Source organism: Hippopotamus amphibius, chromosome X (assembly GCF_030028045.1).
Source record: "Hippopotamus amphibius kiboko isolate mHipAmp2 chromosome X, mHipAmp2.hap2, whole genome shotgun sequence".
NCBI lineage: Eukaryota > Metazoa > Chordata > Mammalia > Artiodactyla > Hippopotamidae > Hippopotamus > Hippopotamus amphibius.
This window is the reverse complement of record NC_080203.1, coordinates 123,820,027-123,847,308: the sequence shown is the minus strand read 5'-3', so window position 1 is coordinate 123,847,308 and position 27,282 is coordinate 123,820,027. Positions and strand designations below refer to the sequence as shown.

The 27,282-nt window shown below is 40.3% G+C and overlaps 1 protein-coding gene and 1 long non-coding RNA gene across 4 annotated transcripts in view; one reads left to right on the top strand and one right to left on the bottom strand.

Moving 5' to 3' along the window:
- Positions 1-22,794, top strand: part of CA5B (carbonic anhydrase 5B) — a 40,651-nt gene extending 17,857 nt beyond the window's left edge. For all 3 annotated transcript variants that reach the window (XM_057717718.1, XM_057717719.1, XM_057717717.1), the window contains exons 3-8: positions 5,288-5,485; positions 12,574-12,692; positions 13,758-13,853; positions 14,399-14,461; positions 15,514-15,669; positions 20,214-22,794. In XM_057717718.1, the coding sequence (XP_057573701.1) occupies positions 5,288-5,485; positions 12,574-12,692; positions 13,758-13,853; positions 14,399-14,461; positions 15,514-15,669; positions 20,214-20,393 (812 nt within the window). In that variant the 3' untranslated portion in view covers positions 20,394-22,794. The remainder of the gene's footprint in view (positions 1-5,287; positions 5,486-12,573; positions 12,693-13,757; positions 13,854-14,398; positions 14,462-15,513; positions 15,670-20,213) is intronic.
- LOC130841604 (uncharacterized) lies at positions 1,144-27,276 on the bottom strand. Its single transcript, XR_009050236.1, has 3 exons — positions 27,216-27,276; positions 23,526-23,583; positions 1,144-1,429 (listed from the first exon to the last, which is right to left on the bottom strand). It is a non-coding gene; the product is annotated as an uncharacterized LOC130841604 (long non-coding RNA).
- Positions 27,277-27,282: the final 6 nt, after the last annotated feature.

Genomic DNA, 27,282 nt, shown 5'->3' with positions numbered 1-27,282 from the left:
GTGTGCAGCAACAAAGACCCAATGCAACAAATAAATATATAAATAAATAGAAAACAAACAACAAATAGGGACTTCCCTGATGGTCCAGTGGTTAAGACTTTGTGCTTCCAAAGCAGGGGGCACAGGTTTGACTGCACATGCCCACGTGGCTTGGCCAAAAAATTAAAAAAACAAAACAAAAAAACAAATAATATGTCAATTACATCTCAATAAAATGTGGTAAAAGAAGAAATAAATTTTATTCATTTGTGAAATTAATTCTAATATATCAAATATACAGGTGAAATATAGTATAGAGGGGAAATTAATTTTACCTATATATTTTATTTAACCCAATATATCCAAAATATATCATGTCATTTTAAAATAAAGTGAATATAAGAATTATCAATGAACTATTTCACATTCTTTGTTTTGTACTAAGTCTTCAAAGTCCCCAGGTGTTTTACTTTTATAGCACATTTCAATTTAAACTAGCCACATGGGGCGAGTGGCTACCATATTAGACAGTGCAGGTTCACAGAGTAACAGCAGATGAGGGATGCTTAATGCAGTGTGGGATTGTTAAGGAAGGGGATTGAACTGAGCTTGAGAGCCTGGTAGGACTTTAAGAAATGAGAGAGAAACAGGCAGATGTGATCATCTGAACACAGGTGTTCTGGGGTAAACCTGCTTGCCTGGTCAGACAGACTGTGAGTGTGAGGGAAGGGTAGAGAGCCTGGGCATGGACTTGTTTGGTTTTCTCTATGAGTAAAATAAGAATTCAGTGCTCCTTTGTGCCTGATACCAAGTTTGACCCTGGGCTGTAGAAAAAGTATAGGACACAGGACCTTTGAGCAGATAAAGCAAATACACATTACCTGAGGAATGGTTGGGTGCTAAATGGTGTGATAGTGAATGCAGTGTGAGTTCCGAAGAAGGAAAGATCAGTGGTTGGAGAAGCTCTGAAGACGAGTTTGGGAAGATGGAGTAGAGAGGAGTGAGAGAGGAGGAGAAACAACCAAGAGGTGTGGTATGAAGTGTGGGGTGGAAAGGCCTACATTAGGCTGGTGGTTGTTGCAGGAAGGGAGACCCCTTCCAGGGCCTGAGAATGGACTCGTCTAACACTCGGAAATGAATTGTCTGAGGAGACACATGCGCTGACAAAGGAAGAGACTTTATTGGGAAAGGGCGCCTGGGCGGAGAGCAGGAGGGTAAGGGAACCCAGGAGAACTGCTCTGCCACGTGGCTCGCAGTCTCAGGTTTTATGGTGATGGGGTGGGTTTCCGGGTTGTTTCTGGCCAATCACTCTGACTTAGGGTCCTTTCCGGTGGCGTGTGCATCTCTCAGCCAAGATGAACTCTGGCGAGGAGAATTCTGGGAGGTAGGTAGGACATGTGGACTGCCATTTCCTTTTGACCTTTCCCATATTCTTCCAGTTGGTGGTGACCTGTTGTAAAATAACTCATGCAAATTGTTATTGTCTGCCTGGCCAGCGTGGGCAGTTACAATCTGTGTTTCCCCTAACAGTTACAGGCAAGACAAGGCAGAGATAAACCTGAAAGATGATTGAAGAAAAAATAATATGATCAACAGGGTAATAGGAAGTAAAGATAAAAGGGGAATGAACCCTTCCCAGTGATGCTCTTTATCTCATATATTCAATCCACAAGTGATTGAAAGCTGGCTCGGTTCTGGATTGCAGAACAGTAGGGGAGGCAGATAGTTAAGTGTATATGTGCAGGGGAGGAGAACTAATTTTCCTTCTACCTGTCTAGGTTCTTGGCTGAGACCTCTGTAATAAGGCAGATTAACAGGAGAAAAACAAACAGGAGTTTAATAAGATGTATACCTCCTTGATAACATGGGAGAGACCCAGGAAAACAGTAACTTCCCCAGGTGGCCCTAGACATCACCTTCAATACCCACTCCAGCTAAAGAGAAAAAAAGATGTTGGGGGAGGGCCGTTATTGCAGGTGACCTGGAAAAGCACATTGAACAAGGGTAAGGCTGTTATGCAGATATAAGTCCTACATTCTTCACTGATGAGTTGCTGGTGATTTAGTCATCCTCCTCTTCTTGGTACAGAGAGGGGGACACCCTGACAAATGGAGATTTCCACTGTAAATGTAAATTTCCCTTACAAACCGGTAACTTCCACTCTGGTTCCAGAGCTTCTCCTGTGTCTGCTGTTTCTCAAAATAATCAGCCCAAAATAATCCTTGTGCCAAATAGATATATTTGGGGCTGGCATACTCGGCTCCCTTTCACCACCCCAAATTATGCCTCTTTGACATATGGACTGTTTTGAGCTGATTATTTTGAGACGTTGCAGACAAGAGAAACTCTGGAAACTGAGTATAAGTAACCAGTTTTTTGGGTTTGTTGTTTTTTTGCAAGCCACATTTACATTAGAAAGGGGGCCTGCACCAGGAAGAGAGCTATTACCAGAGATCACTTTTTCACCTAAGATTCTGTAAACTTTGTTTAGCATGTATTTATTCTTCTCACCTTCCTGTGAAATTCCTTCTTCCCCTTTGAAGTCTCAGACCTGTCTCAGTCCTTAACTCACAAGAGTATTTAAGCCATAATTACCCAGCTGCCTTTTGAATCTCATATCTTTGTGGGGGTTCCATTAAGTAAGTAGGTAATTACATTTTTTTCTCCTGTTAATCTGTCTTTTTATTACAGGGGGGGTCTCAGCTAAGGACCTAGAAGGTTGAGAGAAAATATTTTTACTCCCTTAGAGTAGCATATTGTGCTACCCTTCATATGCATATAATTATGACTACACCTATGTAATAAATGTTGTGCGGGAAAAGATCAGAGTGTTTATGATTTAAAAATAAGAAGAAGAGGGGATCATTTTAAGAGGGTAATCAGAGAAAATTTTACTGAAGAAGTGACAAGCCCAATATCTAAATATAATAGGAGCCAGCCCTAAACTCAATGAGGGAAAATTGACTTCTGAGGAGGAGGAGGAGAAGGAACTGAGGGGCTAAGGCAGGAATGAGCTTTCCATGTTTCAAGGGCTAAAAGGGACCCCTTCCCCGCCCACCCCTCCCACCCCCCAGGCTGGAGCCATAGGTGGTACAAGCACAAAGTATTATAAATCAAAGCCAGGACCAGTCATGTAAACAAGAACTAAAGCCAAGCCAAGCACATGGTATCTAAGGGGCTTTTATTAATGACACCTTCCTAATGACAGCATGGTATGGTTCCCTTAAACCATAGTTGATAGAATCACTCTCTCTGTTTATTTCATTTTCCCCACACAAGAAGAAGCTGGAAATGCAGACTCCGTTAGTCAGAGCACTTAATCACTTTCCTACTTTGAGGGAAAGTCTGAGCAACCACCAAGAAATCATTTTAATCTGTATTTTGTTAAAATGGAGAAAGAGGAAAGCAAGAGAGAACAAAAATGTGCATTTATCTTTAGCAAAACAAGCCCTGGGCAAAAGCTGGCTTCACTAAGGGGACAGTGACCAAGGGGCCCCCTGGGGCGGGGGAGGGGAATAGTCTGGGTTCCTAAAGGAGGAGGTGGGTGGGGGAAAGAAAACCTGGAAGCTGAACTTGTGAACTGAAGGGCATAAACTGATAGGAGCATTATGACCATAAAAGAGCAACTGAAGGAATAGGCCTGGTTTCCTGGGGCTGGTGTGTGTGTGGGTGAGAGGGTAGATTCTAGGCATTTCCTGAATGAAGTAGGGGACGATTTGGGTGAAAGAGGGCATCGTCTTAGGGATCTGTTTGTTATTCCTGTCTCCCCTAGTCTCCCCAGGAGACCCTCACGAGCTGGTTTTGAAGGCTGCGGATGCTCAAATCCTCAGCCCCGGTCTGAGCATCTCAGAGGGGACAATGTTGCAGCTTTAAGACTGAATCAGGGCTGTTCTAGGCGTTTCTGGAAGTTTTAAAATATCAAAGATTAATCAAATACAGCTTTTTATCCCAACAATAGCATTTGGATATTAACACTCAAATCAAAGGGCATATCCAATAAGGTGCTACAGGGCACCCAAAAAAGGGAGGGAGGAAGATATGGCTCCTGCCTGCAAGGAATTTGTGTTCTAATCCGATAATAATATGCCTGTATTGTACCAGTTCATATGCATTCTTCCTTTCAGATTTCTGAAACAGAAAGTTCTCCTCTAAAGTAAGTTCTTGGTGTTCAGAAGTTATTTTATACTAAGGGAGAAAACCCAAAACAGCGGGTTCAGACCTCCCTAGAGATGACATTACTGCATTATAGGAAAAAACTGAGCGGGAAAAAGAAGGAATACCCCGAGTTTGCCTGTTGCTTTTTGCTCTAGACCAAGATTTCTCACCTTTGGCCTTAATGATATCTGGAGCCACAGAATTCTTTCCTGTGAAAGCCCGGCCTACATATGCAGGATGTTTAGCTGCATCCCTGGCCTCTACCCACTAGATGTCAGTAGCACCCTTCTTCAGTTCTGACAACCGACAAGTGTCTCCAGATGTCGCCAATGTCCCCTGGGGTCAGAATCGCTCCCTCCTTTGAGAACCACTGGCCTAGAAACTGCCTTGGAGCGCTCTGTGTCTATACTGCTGGGGCACTTGTACCAAAACATCCAAGGTTAAGATCTCGCTTGGGCAAGCTGTCTCAGGAAGAGAACCATCTCCTCTCTAAGAGGGAGCCAGAGGCAGGCTTGTTTTTTGTGACGAGTGGAGTGCCAGTGACCCTGCCGTGCACAGAGGGTTTGACTGGGCAGCAGCTGCCTTGTCACTTTCTCACATCCTCAGACTCATCCTCAGCGGTGGGGTGAGGTGCAGAGGGTCCTTGGTAATGATTTCTCTTGATTCCTATTTTGTCTGGTTTTCCTGTTGCTCTTGGTTCTGCCCATCCGTGCTGCTTCTAAGGGCAGAGAGCTGGACCACCCGGATTATACATGTGGGGTCTGTCCATCATGTGTGGATGTCTCAACAGCTCTCTCTGTGTTACAGGAAGTCTGCTGAGAGTTATTCATCAGGGACCTGCCACAAAGATGTGGTGCTTGGCTCTTTGGTAGAAAAGTCATCGTCAGTGACGTCATCAGCACCCGTGTGGGACAGAGTGTGCGTGTACACCTTAATATACAATGTCATAGCTATTCAGGTGATGGACAGAACTCCAGGGACCTTAGCAGTGCTAACATTCTACCCAGGCTTTGCAGGATGGCTGCCTAATCCTCACAGCTGGCTCACGTAAGAGATGAACTCAGCATACACGCTTACCTGGGACCATATCATCCTCCCAATGGGATTCCAGCTAGTGGGCCTCTTGATGACAGCCCTATGTGCTTTCTCCTAGTGCACCCTCTCTGGGAGAGCGTGGACCTGGTCCCGGGAGGTGAGCGCCAGTCACCCATCAACATCCGGTGGAGGGACAGTGTCTACGATCCTGGCTTAAAACCGCTCACCATCTCTTATGACCCGACCACCTGCCTCCACGTCTGGAATAACGGGTACTCTTTCCTTGTGGAATTTGAAGATTCTGCAGATAAATCAGGTGAGAGCCAGACCTGTGGTCTCATCTGGAGTTAAAGGGACAGTTTCATGTCAGCACAGGTCACGTTGTACTGGCTCCATAGGAGCTGGGACCTCTTGTTAGCAGTGGCCTGGGACTCATTGGACTTACTTTTACAATGTATGGCAAAAGTTCCTTCTTGTTTTTACGAACATTTTCTTTCAGTATAGGTAGATGGTATTTTTTATTAGTGAACAAATCTCTAGAGTCTATAAGTGATATAAATATAGGTTATGAAATTAAAGTTCTGCTAGAAATTTCTTTTGCATATGTGTATTGCATATGTACTAATTTCCTCTGCTTCCTGACTTTACAAGACACTTTTATTTAGATAGTAACGTTATTTAATCAGATTTAACTGATGAGATTACAATACCTTTGAAATGGGGCAAAGAGCATATTAATGTATGCATGAGGTTACAGTCTTAAATACTTAAGACCAGTGGTATATAAGAAAAATGGAAACTCATGTTCTGTTAATTTTGTTGAACAAATTTTACCTAGTTTAAAAGAAACACAATTTAAAAGAGATTTTTAAATTCAAATTTATATTGCTTTTGAATCTTTTTTTCAGCCTACCCAGATATAAACTAATCTAATGATTTCAAAGTTTACCTGAAACTTTCAGTGTCTATTGAAAACAGAATGTGATTAATTCTATACAACTTTATTTTTTCAAACTGATCTTGATAGTATCAAATAGCCCGAATTTGTCTGAAATAATTGTTATTTGAAATAATGTATCTTAAGGAATGGTTCTCAATCAGTGGCAGTTTTGCTACCCCTCCCTCCCCAGGGACTGGGGACACTTGGCAACATCTGTAGGCATTTTTGGTTGTTACACTGTCACACACTGGTTGTCACACTGTCGACTCGTTGGTTGAGGCCAGGAACTCTGCTAAAGATCCTACAATACAATGGACAGCATTCACGTAGAGTTATCCAGCTTCCAATATCAATAGAGCTAAGATTGAGAAACTTGATTTCCTCTCATGAAGATGAAGAAATGCATCCATGAAAGTGTTAATGAAGTTAAAAGTATATCTTAAAGTATTAATAGAAGTGTTCACACCTGTATTTATCCTGGGTCTAGGATTCTCAACTGTATCTTGGTTTTCTTTGCATTTTCCTAGTGATGCTCTGATACTTAGGTATGGCTCTCTGGCCCAACTGCAAACAGACTGCTCCTCCAATGGGATTGCTCTGTTTCTGGTTCTCTGCCCTCTGACACACTTCTTTGCTGTTATTCAGGAAGTGTTTGAGTCTGTCCTTAAGGGCTTAGGTTTCTCTACATCTCCCATTTTCCTCTTTCTCCTCCATGGTATGACACGCCCCCCCAAACCCTGAAGATCTTACTTTCATTTCTCAAACTAAAAAGAGATTACTTTTTCCTCCCAGATTCATCAGTATTTTTATTTACATTGTGTATAAGGATTCCAGAAATCTTCCAAACAGGAAGCTAAATTCCTGTGTTCCAGATGGCCATCTTGCACCATGGTGAGCTCTACTCTATCTTTCGAGCTCTACCATTACTCCTGCCAGAGTAGATGAACGGGCAGACCCAGTCTATTAGAACACCAATTCTCATACGTTCACTCTGCATGCATAGCAGTCCTCTCGACTAATTAGTCTCAGTCCCATCTAGGTCCCTGGCAACGTTTTTTCTTTTCTTCTGAGGATCCTAAATAATGGTCAGCCTTCTAATTTCTTTGACAGTCTAGGGGCTATTTGTTGCCAATATAGTAATTGAGTTGCAAATTTTGGGAAGTTATTTAATGGGTTTCTTAACCAAGTGAGTTAATCTCCAATATCATTCAAGGGAAATAGCTTTTTGTTTTATTTTTTAGTCATTTTTTTTCTTTTGAATAATAGATTCAAGAATTCTCATCCACCCATCTGACTGGGCAATCTCATTTGGAAAACGAGTGACCAACATTTTCCTTATAATTTTTCTTTAGATACCTCCAAACACAACCATCATTCCTTGATCTTACCTTCCCTAGGTGAGTCAGTCACACTATTTTTACGAAATATGCAAGAAAAATTGTACAGAGGTTGCTAACTCTCCATTTATTTTGTCAGGAAGGACCAAATAGACAGCCCTTTTTCATTATGCTTTAATAATTATATTAAGATACCATTAATCTTTTATAAGTACCTAACTTTCTTTCTCACCTTTTCCACATTTCAGTGACTGCCTATTTCCTGCTTATTCTTCACTGCTATTTCTCCATGCTGTTGCAAAATAATCAATAGCATTCAAAGAGGAAGAAAGAGTAAATGAACAAAAAAAAAATAAAGGAAAAGAAGCATTCCTAGAAATGAACAAAGGCAAGAAACAATTGTAATTCTAGAAAAGAAAGGATCTAATAAATATCGACATCTATAAATTTTGAAACAAGTAGGAAATGATGCTACAGTGTGCTTTACAAAGACCTGGGTAAAAGTATACAAGGAAACGGGCTGGGGAAGGTATGTGACAAAAACAAAACACACCAAACCTTATGGGATGCCATTAAAGCAGTGTTTAGAGGGAAATTCATAGATGAAAATGCCTATGTTGGAGAACAGAGCAGAAAGCAATGAAATCAAAAGCTGGTCCTTGGGAAGGATCAATAAAATGAACAAACCTTCAGCTAGGTGGACCAACAGAAAAAAAAAAAAAGAGAGAAGACTCAAATTACTAAAATCAGGAATGAAAGGGGCCATTACAACCCACTTTACAGAAATGGAGAGGATAATGAGAGAAGGGGTGTGAGCAACTCATACGACTGCCCTGTGCTGGGTATTGCTTAATCATTTGGCCCTCTGAATAGGACACAGTTATTGATTTTAATGAGTGTGTGTGAGGGGTACAAAATATTGTGAGGAAGGGCACTAAATTATGCCTGGGCTGAATCCCATGGATGATCACTGTAAATTATTACCTCCTCTGAAATGAATCTCATTGGCAATGTCACTAGGCATTAAAGAGAAGAGTCCTGTTATTCTCCTAAGGACGTGTCCTATATGCCTACCTCCCCCCACCCCCGTTGTTTCACTTACTTTAATTTATACTGTTTTTTTTTTTTTTTTTTTTTTTGGCTGCTTCTGGTGTTCGTTGCTGGGAGCGGGTTTTCTCTAGTTGTGGTGAGCAGGGGCTACTCTTCTTACGGTGCATGGGCTTCTCATTGTGGTGGCTTCTCTTGTTGCACAACACAGGCTCTAGGCATGTGGGCTTCAGTAGTTGCAGCACGTGGGCTCAGTAGTTGCAGCACGTGGGCCCTAGAGCATGTAGGCTTCAGTAGCTGCAGCGCGTGGACTCAGTAGTTTTGGTGCATGGGCTTAGTTGCTCCACAGCATGTGGGATCTTCCCCGCCCAGGGACTGAACCCATGTCCCCTACATTGACAGGCAGATTCTTAACCACTGTGCCACCAGGGAAGTCCCTACTTTACATTATTATAGGGTATCACCAGTGACCCTAGTAAGAATGCCCTCACAAACATTTTAAGTTCTCCTTCCCTATTTTTGGTCCTATATTTACTTTTTTTGAAAAAGAACAATGTAATGATTTTTAGTAAATTTACAGTGTAGTACAACTATCACTAGAATCCAATTTTAGAACGTTTCCATTACCCCAAGTTTCCTACCCATTTCCTGCATTTGCTTTTATTTGTATGGGTCCTGAGCACTACCTTTCCCTTCATTAGCCCTTTCTCTGCTAGCTCCTTCACCTCCACATTCTGGGCAACAAGAGAGTAAATATTACATAGATCGCCTACTAGAAGCCTGACTCTATGCTAGGTGTTTTATATTTGTTATCTAATTTTTTACAAGTTTAATATTTCTCATCCTAAAGCACAGAAAGAACAAAATATCAGGGACCTCAAATAAATAAGTATATATTTATTTGATATAGCTTATGACTGATCTGCTTTCTAATTCACTATGTCTCCCTTCTGTGCCCTGTTTTCTTGCCGACTGTACTTCTGCCCCACATCCCTGCACGTGCCCTGCCTGATCCCACCCTTTTCTTCGTTCCTGCTGAAGTTACCAGTATGTTTCAATTAATGAACCCAACAGACACATTACAGTGCATTTCTTTAGTTCTTGGTTTCATGGAGGATCCATTAAGTGCCAGGCACTGTGCCCGGTGTTCAGAATAGAAAGAGGAAGAAGGGTCTACAGCCATACCACCCTGAACACGCCTGATCTCATCTGATCTTGGAAGCTAAGCAGGGTCGGGCCTTAGTACTTGGATGGGAAAGCGGAAGAAGGGATGGTCCCTGCCTTTAAGGAGCTTAGAGTGTGGTGGGGAGGCAGACCCTGGAAAAGATGATGCTAATGAAGAAAGCTAAGTGTGGTGAGAGAAGTGGGATCTGGTGGGAGAAGGCTTCCTGACAGAGGTGACACCTGGGTGCTCTTTGGGGAGGTGAAGGTGTGAGGCAGTGTGATACTGTTATTAGGTGTTACTCTGTGTAAAGTGCAAGAAGGAAGTGTCAGACAAGGAAGTCCTGAGATAGGCAAGAGCCAATTCACAGAGTTCTGCAGACCATGCTCAGAGACTGGGAATCTGGGCACAGCTTAGCTGGGTCCTCTTGTTTCAGGTCTCTCATTGGGCTGTGATCAAGGTGTCAGCTGTAGTTGAGGTCTTATCTCAAGGCTCCTCTGGCAAAGAATCCTCTTCCAAACTCACTCAAGTGCCTGTTGGCAGGTTCAGTTTCTCCCAGGGCCTGAGTTCCTTGCTGGCTGTTGGCCAGAGGCCACCCTCATTTCCTTGCCAAGTGGGCCTCTCCAGAGGGCAGCTCACAACATGGCCACTGGCTTCATGAGAGCAAGTAAGCAAGAAGAGTCAGAGAGGGCAAGCAAGATGGAAAGCAGTGCCTTCTTGTAACCTAATCTCAAAAGTGACATCCCATCACTTTTGCCCTTAGATGCAAGTCACAAGGTCCAGTTCACACTCAGGGCAGGGAACTACACAAGGGGTGTGAATACCAGGAGACGGAGATCATTGGGAATCATCTTAGAAACTGCCAACACTCCTGACTAATGACACAAAGCCAGTTAATTCAAACTGAAGTCCTTTCCCTGCAAAATGCATGCTCTTAACCACATCATACAGGAGACTACCTCCCTGTCTCACCTCTGCCCCATGTACAATTCATACAGGTATACTGCCCATCACATATAGAGATGTGATGATTTTTCTAGCTAGCAAGTGCCCAAGTCAGATGCCTGGGTATCTAACATCTCTCCCAGGGGTCACAAAGGCAGATGTACCTACAGCGCCGGAGAAGTTAATGAGAATAGGCCAGATTGGGAGAGTCTAAGAGAAATGGCAGCAGTAGCCACTGTGAAGAACTGGCAGGACCATCTAAAAGGGCAGCCATTTCTCCATTCGAGCCTCTTGTCACTTGGTGGAGGCCTGTGCTCAACAGGGACAGGGCGTCTCATTCTTAAGTTGGAAATGTGGATCTTTATGTGAAATCAGCCAGCTTTGGATGTTGGCAATGACTCGAAAAATGTGTTTAGTATTGTGTGGGTGAATCAAAACACACCTGAAGACCAGTCTGCCTCCCGCTTGCAGCCACCCACTGGGCGACGTCTCCTCTTGGCTCTGCGCGTCATCTTTGGAAGAGACAGCCAGTAAGTGTCCAGGAAATGTTGCAGTGTTTTTCTGGGGCTAGGAGGGAAACGCTGGCCCTCTCCTCTGCCCTGGTCACTTAACATGGGACCAGAACTTCAATTTCGTCCAACAGATTATATTGAACATTTGCGAAAGTCATGCTCACAATATGGAGCTGGCATAGAAAAATACAAATTTTTTGGAAGATACTTTATGTTTATTTCACTACACTTTAGTATTGTCCTCCTATTAATTTAGTGAATCATGTGGTATTATCTCTGCACTTCTCTTGCCCCTCAAAGAAAAGTAGTCATTGGTGTCTTTGCTCACCTCTTACAAAACTTTCTTTTTTCAAAAAGGGAAATTATGCAAAATATTTATGAAAGCCGGTAGGATATACAGTAGACCGTTGCATGACATAGCCAGTGTATTTGGACCTTGGCGTGACTGTACTCAATCATTTGCATACATAAATTCAACTAATAAGGCAATAAACTCTAAAATCATTAAGACAGATGAGATGGAGGCTTTTCGTGTTGCTGTATGTTTTAACCATGGACAGACATCGCCAGGGTCTGATCAGATGGCAGAAATGAGGAACTAACATGCTTTAGCAAATTCAAGCAAAAAAAAAAAGAAAAAAAAACTAGCACAACCCAAAGCCTGAGGAAGGGTGACTTTTAAAACTTGTATCTGAATATTTCCCATATAACGTACTGATTTCACTAGTTCTAGAAAACTCTAGTCTAAACAAAAGGTATTTATTAACTAGCACAGTGAGGCCAGTGGTGAAATATGTGGGTGACTCACATTGTTCACTCTGTCCAAAGGGAGATGGGTGATCATTTTTGACTTGCAAATTTCCTCTTCCATTTCAATGTAAGGAAAAGAAACACTAATATCTTCAAAAATTGAAAAGCAGAGGGCTTCCTAGGTGGTGCAGTGGTTAAGAATCTGCCTGCCAATGCAGAGGTCACGGGTTCGATCCCAGCTACAGGAAGATCCCACATGCTGCAGAGCAACTAAGCCCGTGTGCCAAAAAAAAAAAAAAAAAAAAAAATTGAAAAGCAGAGTATCGGTGCATAAAAAAGAGAGTATCTTTTGTACCCATATTTCAGTTTTATGAGATTGGGTTAGATAACTATGCTGAGAGAAATTTGCATTTTATTGTGCATAAAAAACACTGGGCACAGTAAACATAGATCATAAAATTAAGAATTGGCCTTTAACAATTGTATGCAGCTTGGAGTGTAGTTAAATCTTGGTGTCATTCAGAGTGCAGGTCTTGCCCTTACACATGTATTAACTGCGTGGAAATCAAGTTTATAAACACTGGTATATGATACAGTGTGCTCCACTTAAGATAGTTCATATAGAAGATTTACCCACAGATTCCACCTTTCACCCATATTCCTCCATGACATGAAAAACTGTCCCCTGAATTGTTGGATGTGCCATTTCAGTGATCGAGGGAGGACCCCTGGAACACAACTTCCGATTAAAGCAGTTCCATTTTCACTGGGGAGCCATTGATGCCTGGGGCTCCGAGCATACTGTGGACAGCAAGTGTTACCCGGCAGAGGTAAGTTGAGAAGTTTGGGAACAGTGACGACGGTGGAGAAGAGGGGCTAGTTCTGAGTTTCTAGTTCTAAGAAATTATCAGGAAGAATCAAGTAATTCCTATAAATGGTAAGTAGCTCTCTCAGGAGAATATTTGATTATTCCCAGTTTATACATGTAAAAATAAATGATAACTGCCCTCATTTCAAATAATATAGCAGAAATCAACCCTAAGATCCTGAAACAGAATTCTAAGCTAGGCTCAAATGATAGCCTAAAGAAATAACTCAGGCAATAGTGCAGGGCCACCAGGCCAAATGAACCCAAGTGAGAGATGGTGGGAGCCTAAATGAAAGTGGTGGCAATAGAAATAGAGAAAAAGAGCATGATTTAACAAGTATTTTTGACGAGCATTTTTGAAATAAAAGCAACAGGACTTGGAGGCAGGGTCCTCTTCAGGAGAGGAGAGGAAGAAGTTAAACATGACCTTGAGGGTGTTACTTGGGAGGCTGGGTGAGGATTCGTGAATGAGGGACAAGGAATGATTTGTAGAGAAATAGAAGGAGCCAAAGGATATAGAATTTCTTCTTAACAACTTCCCCCCTAATTTAGTTTTAAATGTTATCTTAAAAAGAAACACATTTTAAGTGGTTATCCCATGAACAAATTTGTCTTCAACTCCCAGTGTGCACAGGGAGAATCTATTTCTCTCAATATAAACAGCTCTCCTTTAGATGCAAATGGATTTCGGATATGAGTGTTTCATGCAAATCAGGATGGGAATGGACAAACGTTGCTCCCTCACTGAAATGTTATTCACTTGGAGACAGATTAATATACATATATATGTATATAAAATTTTCTCCCCAAATAAATCCTTATATTCCAAAGTAATATTAATTACTGCTCCTGCATATATTTCTTCCTGTCTTTTATTTCTATCTCACTTTGCACCAGATTGTCACATGCTTTTCTCAGTGGCTTTATTTGGGGTGAGGAAGCACAGTAAAATATCATATATGAATAAGGCTGTTTTGGAGCGATCCTACATGGTCACGTGTAAAATCATCTTTTAACGGTATTTCAGCTGCACTTGGTGCATTGGAATGCAGTCAAATTTGAAAACTTTGAGGATGCAGCACTGGAAGAAAATGGTTTGGCTGTGATAGGAGTGTTTTTAAAGGTAAAAAAAAAATCTTACTAGCTTTAAATGATGTGTTGTATCCTAGGATGAAAAGATACAACATTGTGATTTTAAGTTCTAAGAATATTGAGATAAAAATAATGTTTAAAATGATTGTTATGAATATATTTCAAATTATACAGAAATGCACAGTCCAATAGAGTCATCACAAGCCATATGTGGCAACTGAGCACTTGAAATGTGGCTACTGAAAAGAAAAGGAAGGAAAAGAGGCTACTTTGTGGAACAATTTTTAATTTTAATTAATTTAAATATTCATTGAAGAACTGATGCTTAAATGGAGCAGGGCACCTTCACCTGCAGGCATGCTGACCCTGACAGCAAACAGCCTGCTCATTTGTTCTGTGTCTGATTGAATTCAGTGATGTTTAAAACATTCTAAATGACCAGTTTAGTTGTAGCTTAAGTAGTGTGGTTGGTTTGTTTTTATATAATCACCAGGTGGTTAATTTTAATTCACATTCTGTTGTAGTTTCAAAAGTGAGATATCAATTGTTTTTAATATTTTCTCATTGCTTCCTTAGCTAGGCAAGCATCATAAAGAGCTACAGAAATTGGTGGATATTTTGCCATCAATTAAGCACAAGGTAATTTTTTTTCCTAAATCACTTGAAATATAGTTTATGTCTCAATCTCAGAGTGGAGACAATAACAAGGCACTGAATTGGGAAATGTAATTCGCCTCAGTGTAATTCAGGTTCTCTTTGAAAGCTGCCCTTTAAGACAACTTGTCATTTATGATACTTGCATTGAGAGACCCCTTGGCCCTGGGACACCCTACAGGGGACATAAGTGATCCTGTTGGTGGGCATGGACCACTCTGGTTTGGCTGCCATGCCACTGAGCACTCGGGGACTCCTCTGCTCCCAACCCCTGCTCCTTTTCAGTCCTTGTGCAAACATTCAGGTCAGCCTTCTGGACTCTAGTTACCCTCCCATAGGCAGGGAGCAAAGTTTGACAGAAACTTGGCTTGTCCAGCTTTACAGAACAGTTATCCACATCCTTCAGGGTGGACACCTCTGTCCAGCCCCCAAGGTTAATTGTTTAATATTCAGAACCCCAGAGGGGCTGCTCTCTGGAAGTCTATTTATTCTCTCGCTCTCTCTCCTCCCCTCCTTGCCTCTTTCTCCCTCATTCCCCATCTCTTTCCCTCTCCCTCCCTCTCCATCTCTCTCTTTTTCCTCCTCCCTCCGCCCCCTCTTCCCCCCCCTTCCCTCTCCCCCTTTGTCTCTCTCTCTCTCTCTCTCTGTCCAGGATCCTGTCTACTCCTAAGTTGCACTGCATTTTAGAAAGGTGAATTCTATTAGTCTCTCTTGAAAAGGAAAAGCCTCCTTGTTTATGTATCAGCTACCACCTAACGCCTCCCAAAGAGTTCAGAGGAGACCACCTGCTATAAGCTCACTAGAACGGAGGGAGAAAGTGGTTTTTGCTGTGTCCCCACGGAGAACTATCAGAAATACATGGTTAATTGGAGGAACAAAGCATGGGTGTGATTCTGTCCTAAGGTGCCCAGAGGTACCTGGAGCTCATCTGGACCACTGCTGGTCCTCAGACTCCCCCAGAATCATCACCACATTATCTGATTCCTGAGTGGTTTTCACCATGAAATGATGACTGGATGACCCCTTCTTTTGGCCAGGACACACTTGTGGAATTTGGGTCATTCGACCCTTCCTGTCTGATGCCTACCTGCCCAGATTACTGGACCTACTCAGGGTCCCTGACTACCCCGCCACTCTCTGAGTCTGTCACTTGGATCATTAAGAAGCAGCCTGTAGAGGTTGATCATGATCAGGTACGTTCTTTCCACATTTCTATGTAAGGCAATTCTAGTCTGCCCCTTTAAAACAAGGCTGGGCTCAAACTTTGGCATCAGTTTTTAACATCTTGTAATGCTTACACATTTTTATTAAAATGTGCTAACATCTTGTGTTAATTTGGATATGAATTAGGAAATGCTTCAAATTAACTAGAGAGAAGAGTTAAAACTTAGGAAACATAAGCTTTTTACTTCCATATTTGACAATGACATGTTTTATGCATTGTACATTGTATATGTTATATATAAATATGAATGGGTATATAAACAAGACCCTTTTAAAAGGAAGAATGAAGGCTGAAAATGGATGTGCTCAAAACCCTTTAAAATCTTTAAGGGAATTTTGCTATGGAACCTCGGGATAAAAACAGAACCCAACAATGTCTGTCCAGAAATTTTAAGTCAGTTGTTTTGACCCTGAGTCTATTTTTTCCTTAGCAACTAAGTGGTGATTACTATGTTAATACACAAATTATATTTAATTCATAACTGAACTGCAATAATATTTGCTTATGCTTGCTTTATGGGATTTTAATTAATCACAAAGCATTTTCACAACAATAAAAGCTTCCAAAACCTTTTTTATGAAGCCAAGATAACCAACACCAACACCCAACAAAGATAGGACCAAAAACCAAAAATTTACAGACTGATATCTCTGAAGAATGTATTTTTTTAAAAGTTAAAATAGGGACCTCCCTGGTGGCTCAGTGGTTAATACTCTATGCCCCCAATGTAGGGGGCACAGGTTCGATCCCTGGCCGGGGAACTAAGATTCTGCATGTTGTGTGGTGTAGCCAAAAAAAAAAAAATCTACAATAATATTTTAGAAACAAAATCCACCAGTATGTTAAAAGAAGTATACACTTTGTGAGAACCTACTGTATAGCACAGGGACCTGTACTCGGTGCTCTGTGGTGACCTAGATGAGAAGGAAATCCAAAGAAGAGTGGAGGGGCTTCCCTGGTGGCGCAGTAGTTAAGAATCCGTCTGCCATTGCAGGGGACACGGGTTCGATCCCTAGTCCGGTAAGATTCCACATGCCGCAAAGCAAATAAGCCCGTGTGCCACAACTACTGAGCCTGTGCTCTAGAGCCCATGAGCCACAACTATTGAGCCCATATGCCACAACTATTGAGCCCATATGCCACAACTACTGAAGCCTGTGCACCTAGAGCCTGTGCTCCACAACAAGAGAAGCCATCACAATGAGAAGCCTGCACACCGCAATGAAAAGTAGCCCCTGCTCTCCACAGCTACAGAAAGCCCGCACACAGCAATGAAGACCCAATGCAGCCAATAAAAATAAATAAATATACAAAAAAAAAAAGAGAGGATATATGTATACGTATGGCTGATTCACTTTGCCACGTAGCAGAAACTGACACAGCAGTGTAAAGCAACTCCAATTTAAAAAAAAGGGACTTTCCTGGTGGTCCAGTGAGTAAGACTCCACGCTCCCAATGCAGGGGGCCCAAGTTCGATCCCTGCTGAGGGAACTAGATTCCGAATTCATGCCACAACTAAGAGTCCGCATGCTGCAACTAAGAGTCCACATGCCACAACTAAGTCCATATGCAGCAATTGAGAATCCGCATGCCACAACTAAAAAACAAGATCCCTCGTGCTGCAACTAAGACCCAGCTCAGCCAAAAAAAAAAAAAAAATATATATATATATATATATACACACACATATATATATATATATATATATATAGTCCAGGTAGTATTTATTCTAGTAATGCAAGGATGGTTAAATATTAGGAATGATATTAATTCATCATATCAGTAACTCTAAATATAAAAATATTTAAAAAATAATGATTTCCATAGGTTCTTAAAAAGCACCAGCAAAATTCAATATTCTTTTTTTAAATTTTCAATAAAATAGGAATGTATGCAGACTTCCCTAACCTGATGAAAGAGATCTATCTCAGTTCTAAAGTAAATAGTATGCTTAATATGGAAAAGAGTATTACTATATTAAATTTTAAATTAAGTTATATTCTGGAAGTAGTCAATATAATTAGACCAGAAAAGAAAAAATAAGAGAAACAATAAAAAGAACTACTGCAAAAATAAGATAATTCAGTAATTAGTGGAGTATAAAAATCAGTACATTTGATGTGTATAAATCACAATCAGTTAAAAGATATAATTGAAGAAAGAATGCTATTTATAATGGAAACTGAAATACAAAATACCTTGGAATCAGCTTAACAAGAAAACTTAAAATATTCCTGAAGGACACAAAAGACTTGAACTGATAAAATTCATTCCACATTATTGAATAGGAAGACATCATAAAGACACCCTTTGATGTCAATTCTCCTTAAGTTGTTATTGGCCATGAATTATTTATTCTCCATAAATTTGATATAATCCCAATAAATATATCAATAGGAGTTTTAAATGGATATGCTACTTTTAACCTCAAGTATAAATAAACAGCCAGGGGAAATTGTGAAAGAGAAAATGAAAGATGACTAGATTAACCAAGTTATAAAGCCTCAATAGTTAAATAGTGTTGTATTGTTACACAAATAAAGAGATCAATCACAGGATGAAAATTATAAATTCAGAAATATGTCCAAGTACATATGAGAATTTAGTTTATGATAAAGGTTACATCCCAGCTGAGTTCGGGGGAAAGATGAGATTATCCAGTAAGAGCTATGAGGACAATCGAACAGACATTTGGGGGCAAAAAGTTGGATTGGCCATTCAAACCTTACACAAGAATATATTCCAGACATATTAAATGTTAAAAATACTGTCATAAAAGTACTAGGATAAGCATAGGAAAACCTTTTCATACGTCCAAATGGAGGAAGCTTTTTAACCATATATCAAAACCAAAAGTCATAGAGATAGCAACTAGTAAACTACATAATTTTTTAAAAAATTCTGTGTAATGAAAACCACCAATAAACAAATGACAGAATACAGAGTTTGCTCATAAGCCTGGGCTTGGTGGCCTATACATTTAGTCTGCTACTATCCTTCATATTTAAAAATTGACATAACACTGAAAAATAAATAAAATAAATAAATCAGAGGGTAGGTGGCCTATGTGAGGACTTTTCAAATGAAATTTCAACAAAGAAAATTCAGTAAGAAAAAAATGTTAGCCATCATCAATAATCCCAGTTGCCTATAATCTTACCACTAAGTGTTTGGATAAATCCTTCTGGTCTTTTATTTATACAGATACACATAAATCCTTCTATTCTTTTATCTGTATAAATATATATAATTATTTGAACAAAATGGAATCATTCTGTACATGCCATTTTGTTGCTTCTTCCACTCGTGAAGTGTGGAACATTTTATAGATAATAAACATTATCTTCAATATCATTTTTAATAGCTATACACTAGCCCATTTTATAGCTCTAATGCAATGTATTATTGATACTTGGGCTATTTCTAGTCTTTTGCAATTAGCTGAATAAAAATAAACCTGAATTACTCAGACATGTTCCTAATTAAAGAGGGTATATGTGTGATTTGCAAGTACAGTCACTATGTTTCATGCTTGTTCCTGGTCTACTTGGCCTGAAGTCTTGAATCCAAACAAAGCTTCCCATGCTTGCCTGCTGTGCCCTAGGCTGTCCTCTCTGTAGCTACAGTGTGCCTGACTGACTGAGGAAAAATGCTATGAAGAGCTTTTCCAGCTGGCTTGAAGTCGAGTGTTCTATAACATGGTTGCTCAGAAAGCCAAGGGGCTACTGATTGATGCTATTGCCACATTGCAAAACAAGCCCTTGATTTTAGATCACTCCTCTTGTATTGAGCTGCACTGTTCAGTATCTTAGCCACAAGACATATGTGGACATTTAAATTTAAATATAAGTTGAAACTAAATTAAAATTTTAGTTCTTAGTCTCACTGGCCACATTTCAAGCGCTTAGTAGCCAGCCGTATGTGGCTCGTGGCTACTGTAATGAACAATGCAGAGGACCTTTCCTTCACCGTGGAAAGTTCTACTGGACAGTGCTGGCAGGGGGCATCCCACTGCCTGTTAAGACCTCCATCTGCATTGCCTTGTCCACAATGCCCAGGTTCAATAAGCAATCAAGGCTACATTGTTTATGTTAAGGATTCAATTAAATTTTGAAAAAAACAAAACATTTTGGCACTGTTACTATATGTATCAAACCTTTTTTGTTATTATCCTGTAGGCTGGCTATTTTGCTCATTTAAAGATGAGGTTTCTGAGAACCAAAGATGAAGTAACTCGGACTTGGCACATGGCTAATATGTGGGGGACAGGGCCTTTGACCCCCAGTCTTTGGATCCCAAGTGCCCTGCTGGTTTCACTACCTCCTGCTACTCTCCTCACACAACATTTTATTCCCCGTCCAGCAGTGAAGGGATTCCTGCGCAGAAATAAGTTCTGCTTCTGTATCCAATTTTAGACAAATGTTTCAGGGTAGTAAAAATGAAAGTAATTTATTCATGAAGTAAAGCTGTTTTTGTATTGAAATTATTTATGCTTCCTGTTTCTGTTTCTAGCTTGAGCAATTTCGGACCCTGCTTTTCACTTCTGAGGGGGAGAAAGAGAAAAGAATGGTGGACAACTTCCGCCCCCTTCAGCCCCTAATGAACCGCACTGTCCGCTCATCCTTCCGTCATGACTATGTGCTGAACATACAAGTAAAACCCAAGCCGTCTACCAGCCAAGTGATCCCCTAAGACGCCATTATCTAGGTGGTATCTTGCTTAAATATACTAGTTCTTTAAAAATTGTTAACTAGACTCTTCTAAATGTCTGCATTTAATAATTATGGATGTGCCTTTCTTGGTATGGCAGTGCACCTTAGTCTTTGAAGAAAGCTCTTTGGTAAACAAATTCTTACTTTTATTGATAATGATGTTTATCACTGAAGTACCAGCAAGAGACACAAGTTTCTCTTATAGCAACCTGTTGGTAATTGTAATGTCTTTTTATGTGTGACATTTTTTAGCTTTTTTATTGATATGTTTATCAATTGGTGGTTCTATAGAGTTATAAGTAGGGATGATAATCAAAATATTTAACAAGTGGTAAGGCACAGACACTGACTATCCAGAATGCAGGCTTTTCAGAAATAGCCACAGGACCCAGATTGGTACTTCTTGGCTGAACATTGGCTATGGTTTTAGGTATATTTTATTTTAAAACTTGAATGTGTATTTTTTTATAAGGCCTTATCAATAGGTATATTTGCTTCGATTTTCAGTTGTCATTACTAGTACATGATATGATTACTTCTATCAATTTATAATATAGAAAAAATATTTTGTAATCCTAAAACACAAGGGTTTACTTATATCCAGAAATCCTTTTGCATTTCTGAAAGTCAGATGTTTTACTTAAAGGCTTGACCATATAGAAAGTATATGCAGAACATTTTAAAGAAAATGCTTTAAGTGCCTAGAACTTAAAATTTTTGCATGATCCATTTACAGAAACATTTTTCAAAAGACTAGTAATATAATAGTCTATGGTTTATAGTATGATTTTGAATTGTTTGTACATTGTTTAATAGAATACAATAATATTTTCCACGACAGAACTGTCTTGACTTCCCTTTAAAACTATTTGAACTTTATTTCATTAGTTGAGGTTCTATGCAAGGCAGGTGATCAACATAAATCTCCTAATTTATACAGTGGTTTAGAAGACTTTTGAGGGGACCTCGCGGGTAGTTCAGTGGGTAAGACACTGCACTCCCGATGCAGGGGGCCCGGGTTTGATCCCTGGTCGGGGAACTAGATCCCGCATGCATGCCACAACTAAGAGTTCTCACGCTGCAACTAAGAAGCCCACATGCCACAACTAAGACCCAGTAGAGCCAAAATAAAATAAATAAATAATAAAATAAATATTTAGAAGACTTTTGCTACAATCACAGGGAGAGAAACCTGTCAAATAGACTACAGCCTAGATAATTCTACATATTCTGAGGAATCCATGCTACTGTTGCCCTTGCTTGTAAATACGTGGAATAGTTTTAATTGCCTATAAGCCTATGTTCAAACTCAATATTGCATTTACTAGTATATTTCTTTCATTAGTATGCTAGTCATCCAATCTGCAAGATAAGGTTGGATGAATATACTTAACACTACTGAACTATACACTGAAAAAGGTTAAGATGGTAAATTTTATTTTAATGTGTATTTTATCATAATTAAAAATAACTAATAAATTCAGTAGGGAAAAAATAGGGTTGGAGTTGTATGTGTAAGTTTGGGGGCATATCTCTGCTCTTAAAAAAGGAAAGGGGTAAAGGCATTGCTTCTAGAGTGCATGCCTTCTCTAGAAAAGGGAAGCATACATGATCTAGGAAATGAATAAAATTCTTTAAAAGATTAATATGGGGAAAAAGTTATGTTTATTTTATCTGTTTTAAGCCATAGTTATCTTTAAAAGGTAAACACACAAGATATGCATTTTCCAGGGCACACAGGCTTCCCTCCTAGGTCTCTTGCAAATTTTAGTGCAAAATTCAACTGCAGTCAGTCTTCCAAATTGGAGTGAGAACCAATGCAAAGAACGTCTGACTCGCCCTTCTATCTTAGAGATAAAAAGGATGTATTCATAGGGTGTGCCCCGGTTGGCCACCCCTGATTAACTTATATCTGGTGTTCTGGTGTAGTTATTAACAGCAGCCTCTTTCACTCTCAACCATGTCCTGCCCTGCATAATAAATTCTTGTTCATCTTCTCTGCAGAGGTTATGGAAACTGCCTTGGGGATGTGGTTTTGTCCATGCCTTAGTCAGGTGACCCCCAAGGGGGTGCTATAAATTCCCTGGCTACTGATACACCCTCAGGGGAAACTTTTCATGTCTTTTCTGCCTCCAAGAAGTGTTTCAGTCGTGCCTTCCTAAACATGAAGGGGGGAAATGGGCTTGAGAGCTGTCAAAGGGCTTGAGAAAGAATTCTGTATTAAAATTGCTGCTCATCTTCGTTACATAATATAATAAAACCCTTTCTTTACAATATTAGTATTTGTTGAATGACTTTTTCTTCCTACTAGTTTTTTTGAGTATGTAAGATGTCTGTAAAATTAGCGAGACAACATGTAGATCAGTAAGTGACTGGAAAACTCATGAGGGATTTACTAGAGAGGCAGGAATGGAAAGATCCACCCACTGCTCCTCAGCTCACCAGCTTCTATGGAACCAGTGCACAATCTGCTGACATCACCAGTAGGGCAAGCTTCCAGCCTCCTTCTCCCTTCCCAAGGCTACATGGGTTAGGGTGAAGTTGGCTATTCTAAAACCAGGCATCCACTTCAAAAAAGTTTAGGAAGATGTCTTTCCCTTGCTCACTGGGGGGACACATTCTTTTGGCACAATATTAGCAAAAATACAGTATTGTAATCACTTTAAGTATTTTTGTGTTCGCTATAAGACAACTTTTGATACCTATTCTACTTAATGTTTTATTGTCTTTTTAATTCAACTTTAAGTTCTTTCAAGTAAACTTTTATTGATCAAAATAAATACAGTTCAATTAAGCAAATAAGCTCAATTTTACCATATAATTAACATATATTAACAATACTGGCTACTTTACATATAAACAGTAATGCATTCTTGCTGTTAGGAACTGAATGTTTGTATCCCCCCAAGATTCATATGTTGAAATGTAACTCACAATGTGACGATGCTATTAGAAGGTGGGACCTTTGGGAGGTGACTAGGTCATGAGGTTGGAGCCCTCATGATGGGGTTAGCGGTCTTATAAAAGAGACCCCACAGAGCTCTCTCAGCCCTTCCACCATGTGAGGACACAGATAAGATGGCCATCTATGAATCAGTAAGGAAGTACTCACCAGACACTGAATCTGCCATCTGCCAGCACCTTGATCTTGGACTTCCCAGCCTCTAGAACTGTGAGAAATAAATCCTGTTATTTATAAGCCATTCAGCCTATGGTATATTGTTATGGCAGCCTGAACAGACTGACACTTGTCCCTATGTACATTTTGATTCCTACTTTTCGAATTCAACCTACTCTTCAAAATGGTACTTTGGTTTGGGTTCTAGGTGGAGATATTAACTCTGCCACCATTCCAGCAGTTGTGTTGCTTTGAGCTGTTCACTAGACAAAAGAATCAATAAGAATATTAACTGAATAAAGAATAACTTTATTCACTAATAACTGAATAAGGATTGAATAAAGAATTGAATAAAGAATAACTACCACTGGATAGTTCCCTCCTCCAAAGAAAACTTTTAATCAGTTGCAAAAATATGGATTTGCATGCATTTTCATATTAATATGCATTTATAAGTATCTTATTTTCCCATTTTAAGTGATAACCTGGAAAATATATAAAGCCTTTGGCATAGCAATGAGAGGACTTGAGACCCCATTGTATGTCCTTGAATAAATCTGGTGATTAATACTGAAATTAATGGTAGGCAAGAAATGAAATGCTCTTTCCTGAGAATTTCTGCATTGGCCATTCAATAAGTCCTAGCACCGTTGTCCTACTAGAGCAAGAAAAAAGCCAAATTAATTGAGTCCCAACCTGGCATTCAGAGAGTAGACATCTTTTTTCTTGCTCTCCCTTTATGCTTGCAATAAATAAAAAATACATTTATGGATCCTTCTTTGGTCATCTTATAATAACTAAGACTCATATTTAGGGACGTCCCTGGTTGTCCAGTGGTTAAGACTCCATGCTCCCACTGCAGGGGACATAGGGGAACTAAGACCCCACATGCTGCGGCCGAAGGGGAAAAAGAAAAAGAGACTCATATTTAGTAAGCATTATCTATTACATCATTTATATGAGTAAAATATTTTCTTTAACTTTTTAAGAATAATCAGCTATTTTGTACTGACAATTTAAGACAAAACTTTAGGCTTTTTCCCATAGAGAGCGGATACACCAAAACATACATACTTGAGAATAAGTAGATGTTGTATTTTAGGCACCAAGAAAAATAGAAAATACATGTTACATTGCAAAATAAAGATACATTTGTTGTTTATCAGAATATCATAGTAGAATGTATGTTTGCATTACATTTTTACATACCTATTTTTATCTTATGATTTATCAAATTCAAATGATGGTAAATGTAGTTTGGAAATGGAATTGGCTTTTAGAGTAACTTCTGTAATGAAATTAACTTGAGCAATTTAAGCTTATTCATGAAAATGAATTCAGCAGTTAACTGTTGAAGATAAATATCTAACTCCTATAAAAGGAGATTTACAATCTAAATCTGTATCCTTTTTTAATTAGGAGTATCTTCCCAGAAGACATTCTTTTTCTTTTTTTTATAAATTTACTTATTTATTTATTTATTTTATTGCCTGTGTTGGGTCTTATTTGCTATGCGTAGGCTTTCTTTTAGTTGTGGTGAGTGGGGGCTACTCTTCACTGTGGTGCATGGGCTCCTCATTGCCGTGGCTTCTCTTGTTGCAGAGCACAGGCTCTAGGTGCATGGGCTTCAGTAGTTGCAGCACATGGGCTCAATAGTTGTGGCTCACAGGCTCTAGAGTGCAGGCTCAACAGCTGTGGCGCACGGGCTTAGTTGCTCTGCGGCATGTGGGATCTTCCTGGAGCAGGGATCGAACCTGTGTCCCCTGCATTGGCAGGTGGATTCTTAACCACTGCACCACCTAGGAAGCCCTAGAAGACATCCTTAAGTTATTCTGACATGAAAGTCTGGTCTGATTCATAAGAAATGTTACAGCAACCCAAACACTGACACTTTCAGAAAGGCAGCAATTCTCAGCATAAGTCCTGGTCACAGGAACCAGCAAAATTGGAGATTTGCACAGCTATATTTTGTGCCACCCAGGGCATTCTCTAGTGAAAGGCCATAAATGCCAAGTCTCCAGCTTCAAGAGGTTTAAGATTTAGTGCAAGATGCAGTCTTATGAAGGCAACAAAGCACAATATAGTGTGACAGGTGTTAAAAAAGGTGAAATACTTGTGCTGGGAGCACCCGCAGGACAAGTACCTAACCCACTCTCGAGGGGGCTGGGAAGTTTTCACACTGCTGCCACTGCTGTTAATAACAGCTAATGTTTTGGGGACACTAACTATTGCCAGGCACTTTGCCAACATATTCCCTTGGTTTTTACAGATGAGAAAATTGAAGACTAACCATTAGGAATTGGGAATTCCCTGGCAGTCCAGTGGTTAGGACTCGGCCAAGAAAAAAAAAAATTAGGAATTTACTCAAGATCAGAGAGTCAAGGCTTGAGTTTCCCAGTCCATCCAACTCCAAAGTCTATGTATGTCCCTAATTACTGATGCACTGAGCTGGACAAGGTCAACTTGGAGGCTTGTCACTGCAAGTATCTTTGTAAGAGGGAGTAGGGCAGAGTTTATGAAGAGTTTGGGCTTCTGCTGAATGATTTCAAGGAGGGACTAGGGAAACAGGCAGCTTGGTAACTGGGTATCTCAGTAATTTTGATTTGGAGGAGACAGGGACAAAGGTAAGCCAGAGAAGTTATCCAATTATCAAAAGATGGGGGGTGTGAATCCTTTTGCAGTTGCAACGTGTCCTTGGGAGAAATATTTTTTTTTGGTCTTGTCCCTGGCCTTGTATATGTAAATCACAGTCTAATTATTAGCAGGGTTGATTTTGCTTTCTCAGTCCCTTACTCTCGTTGCCCCAGTTTGATTCCTTGTCTCACCTAGATTGCGTTATTCCGGCTGTATCCTTTATACTGCAAACCAGCGTAATCTACCTAAAACACAAATGTGATGACAACAAGCCTCAACTTAAAATCTTGCAATGGTTCCCTGTTCCCTACAGAGCATAACTAAAGCTTCTTGTAATTGCCCTCCTCCATAATTTAGCCCCAGCCCACCTCTACCGATGTATTCCTTGAAACTCTCACATTGCCCTTTTACATTCGATGGCCAAAATTTCGCGGTTCTGTCAGATTCCACATTGTTTCACCTCTCACTGCCTTTGCTTATGCTGGTTTACCTGCAATTCCATTCCCACCCTCTCCACCTGAGTTAAAGGTCGTCTGCCTTCAAAACAAAGCAGGCATCAGAAAGCGCTCCCTAAATCCCCAGGTGGACTATGTTAAGTAATCTTAGTTGCCTATACCATATTATCTAACCTATGAATGGGTCCTTCTCGGCCTCTACATTGTAAATTCCTTGGGCGCAGAGGTTGCACCTCTGCAGCCTCAGTAAATTCGCCTACAGAGCCGGCAGGTGTAAATGGAAGAGGGCAGAGTGTGTAGCTTTGTCTCAGGCGTTGATAGGTGGAACCACGGGAGGAGGGAGGACCTCGGACTGAAAAGCCAGGCGAGCAGCGTGTGTGGGACGACGCTTCATGAATGGATGAGGAGAAAAGGAGAGGTGACTTTAACTTCTTGGCCACAAAATACCTCACGATGAGGTGGGGAGAGGTAGTGATAATGCACTGGGGAAGCGCTAGGAGGGAAGAATTACTTACAGGGCGGGGTAGGAGCCCCAGAGGATTTTTCGGGAAGGAGGCATTTAGTTGTGCAGGACTTTGGAAGACGAGTTACCTACCTCCCGTCTTCCGTCTTTGGTCAGCCCGGACGGAGACACGCTCCCGCCTCTCCCACCCGAGCTACTG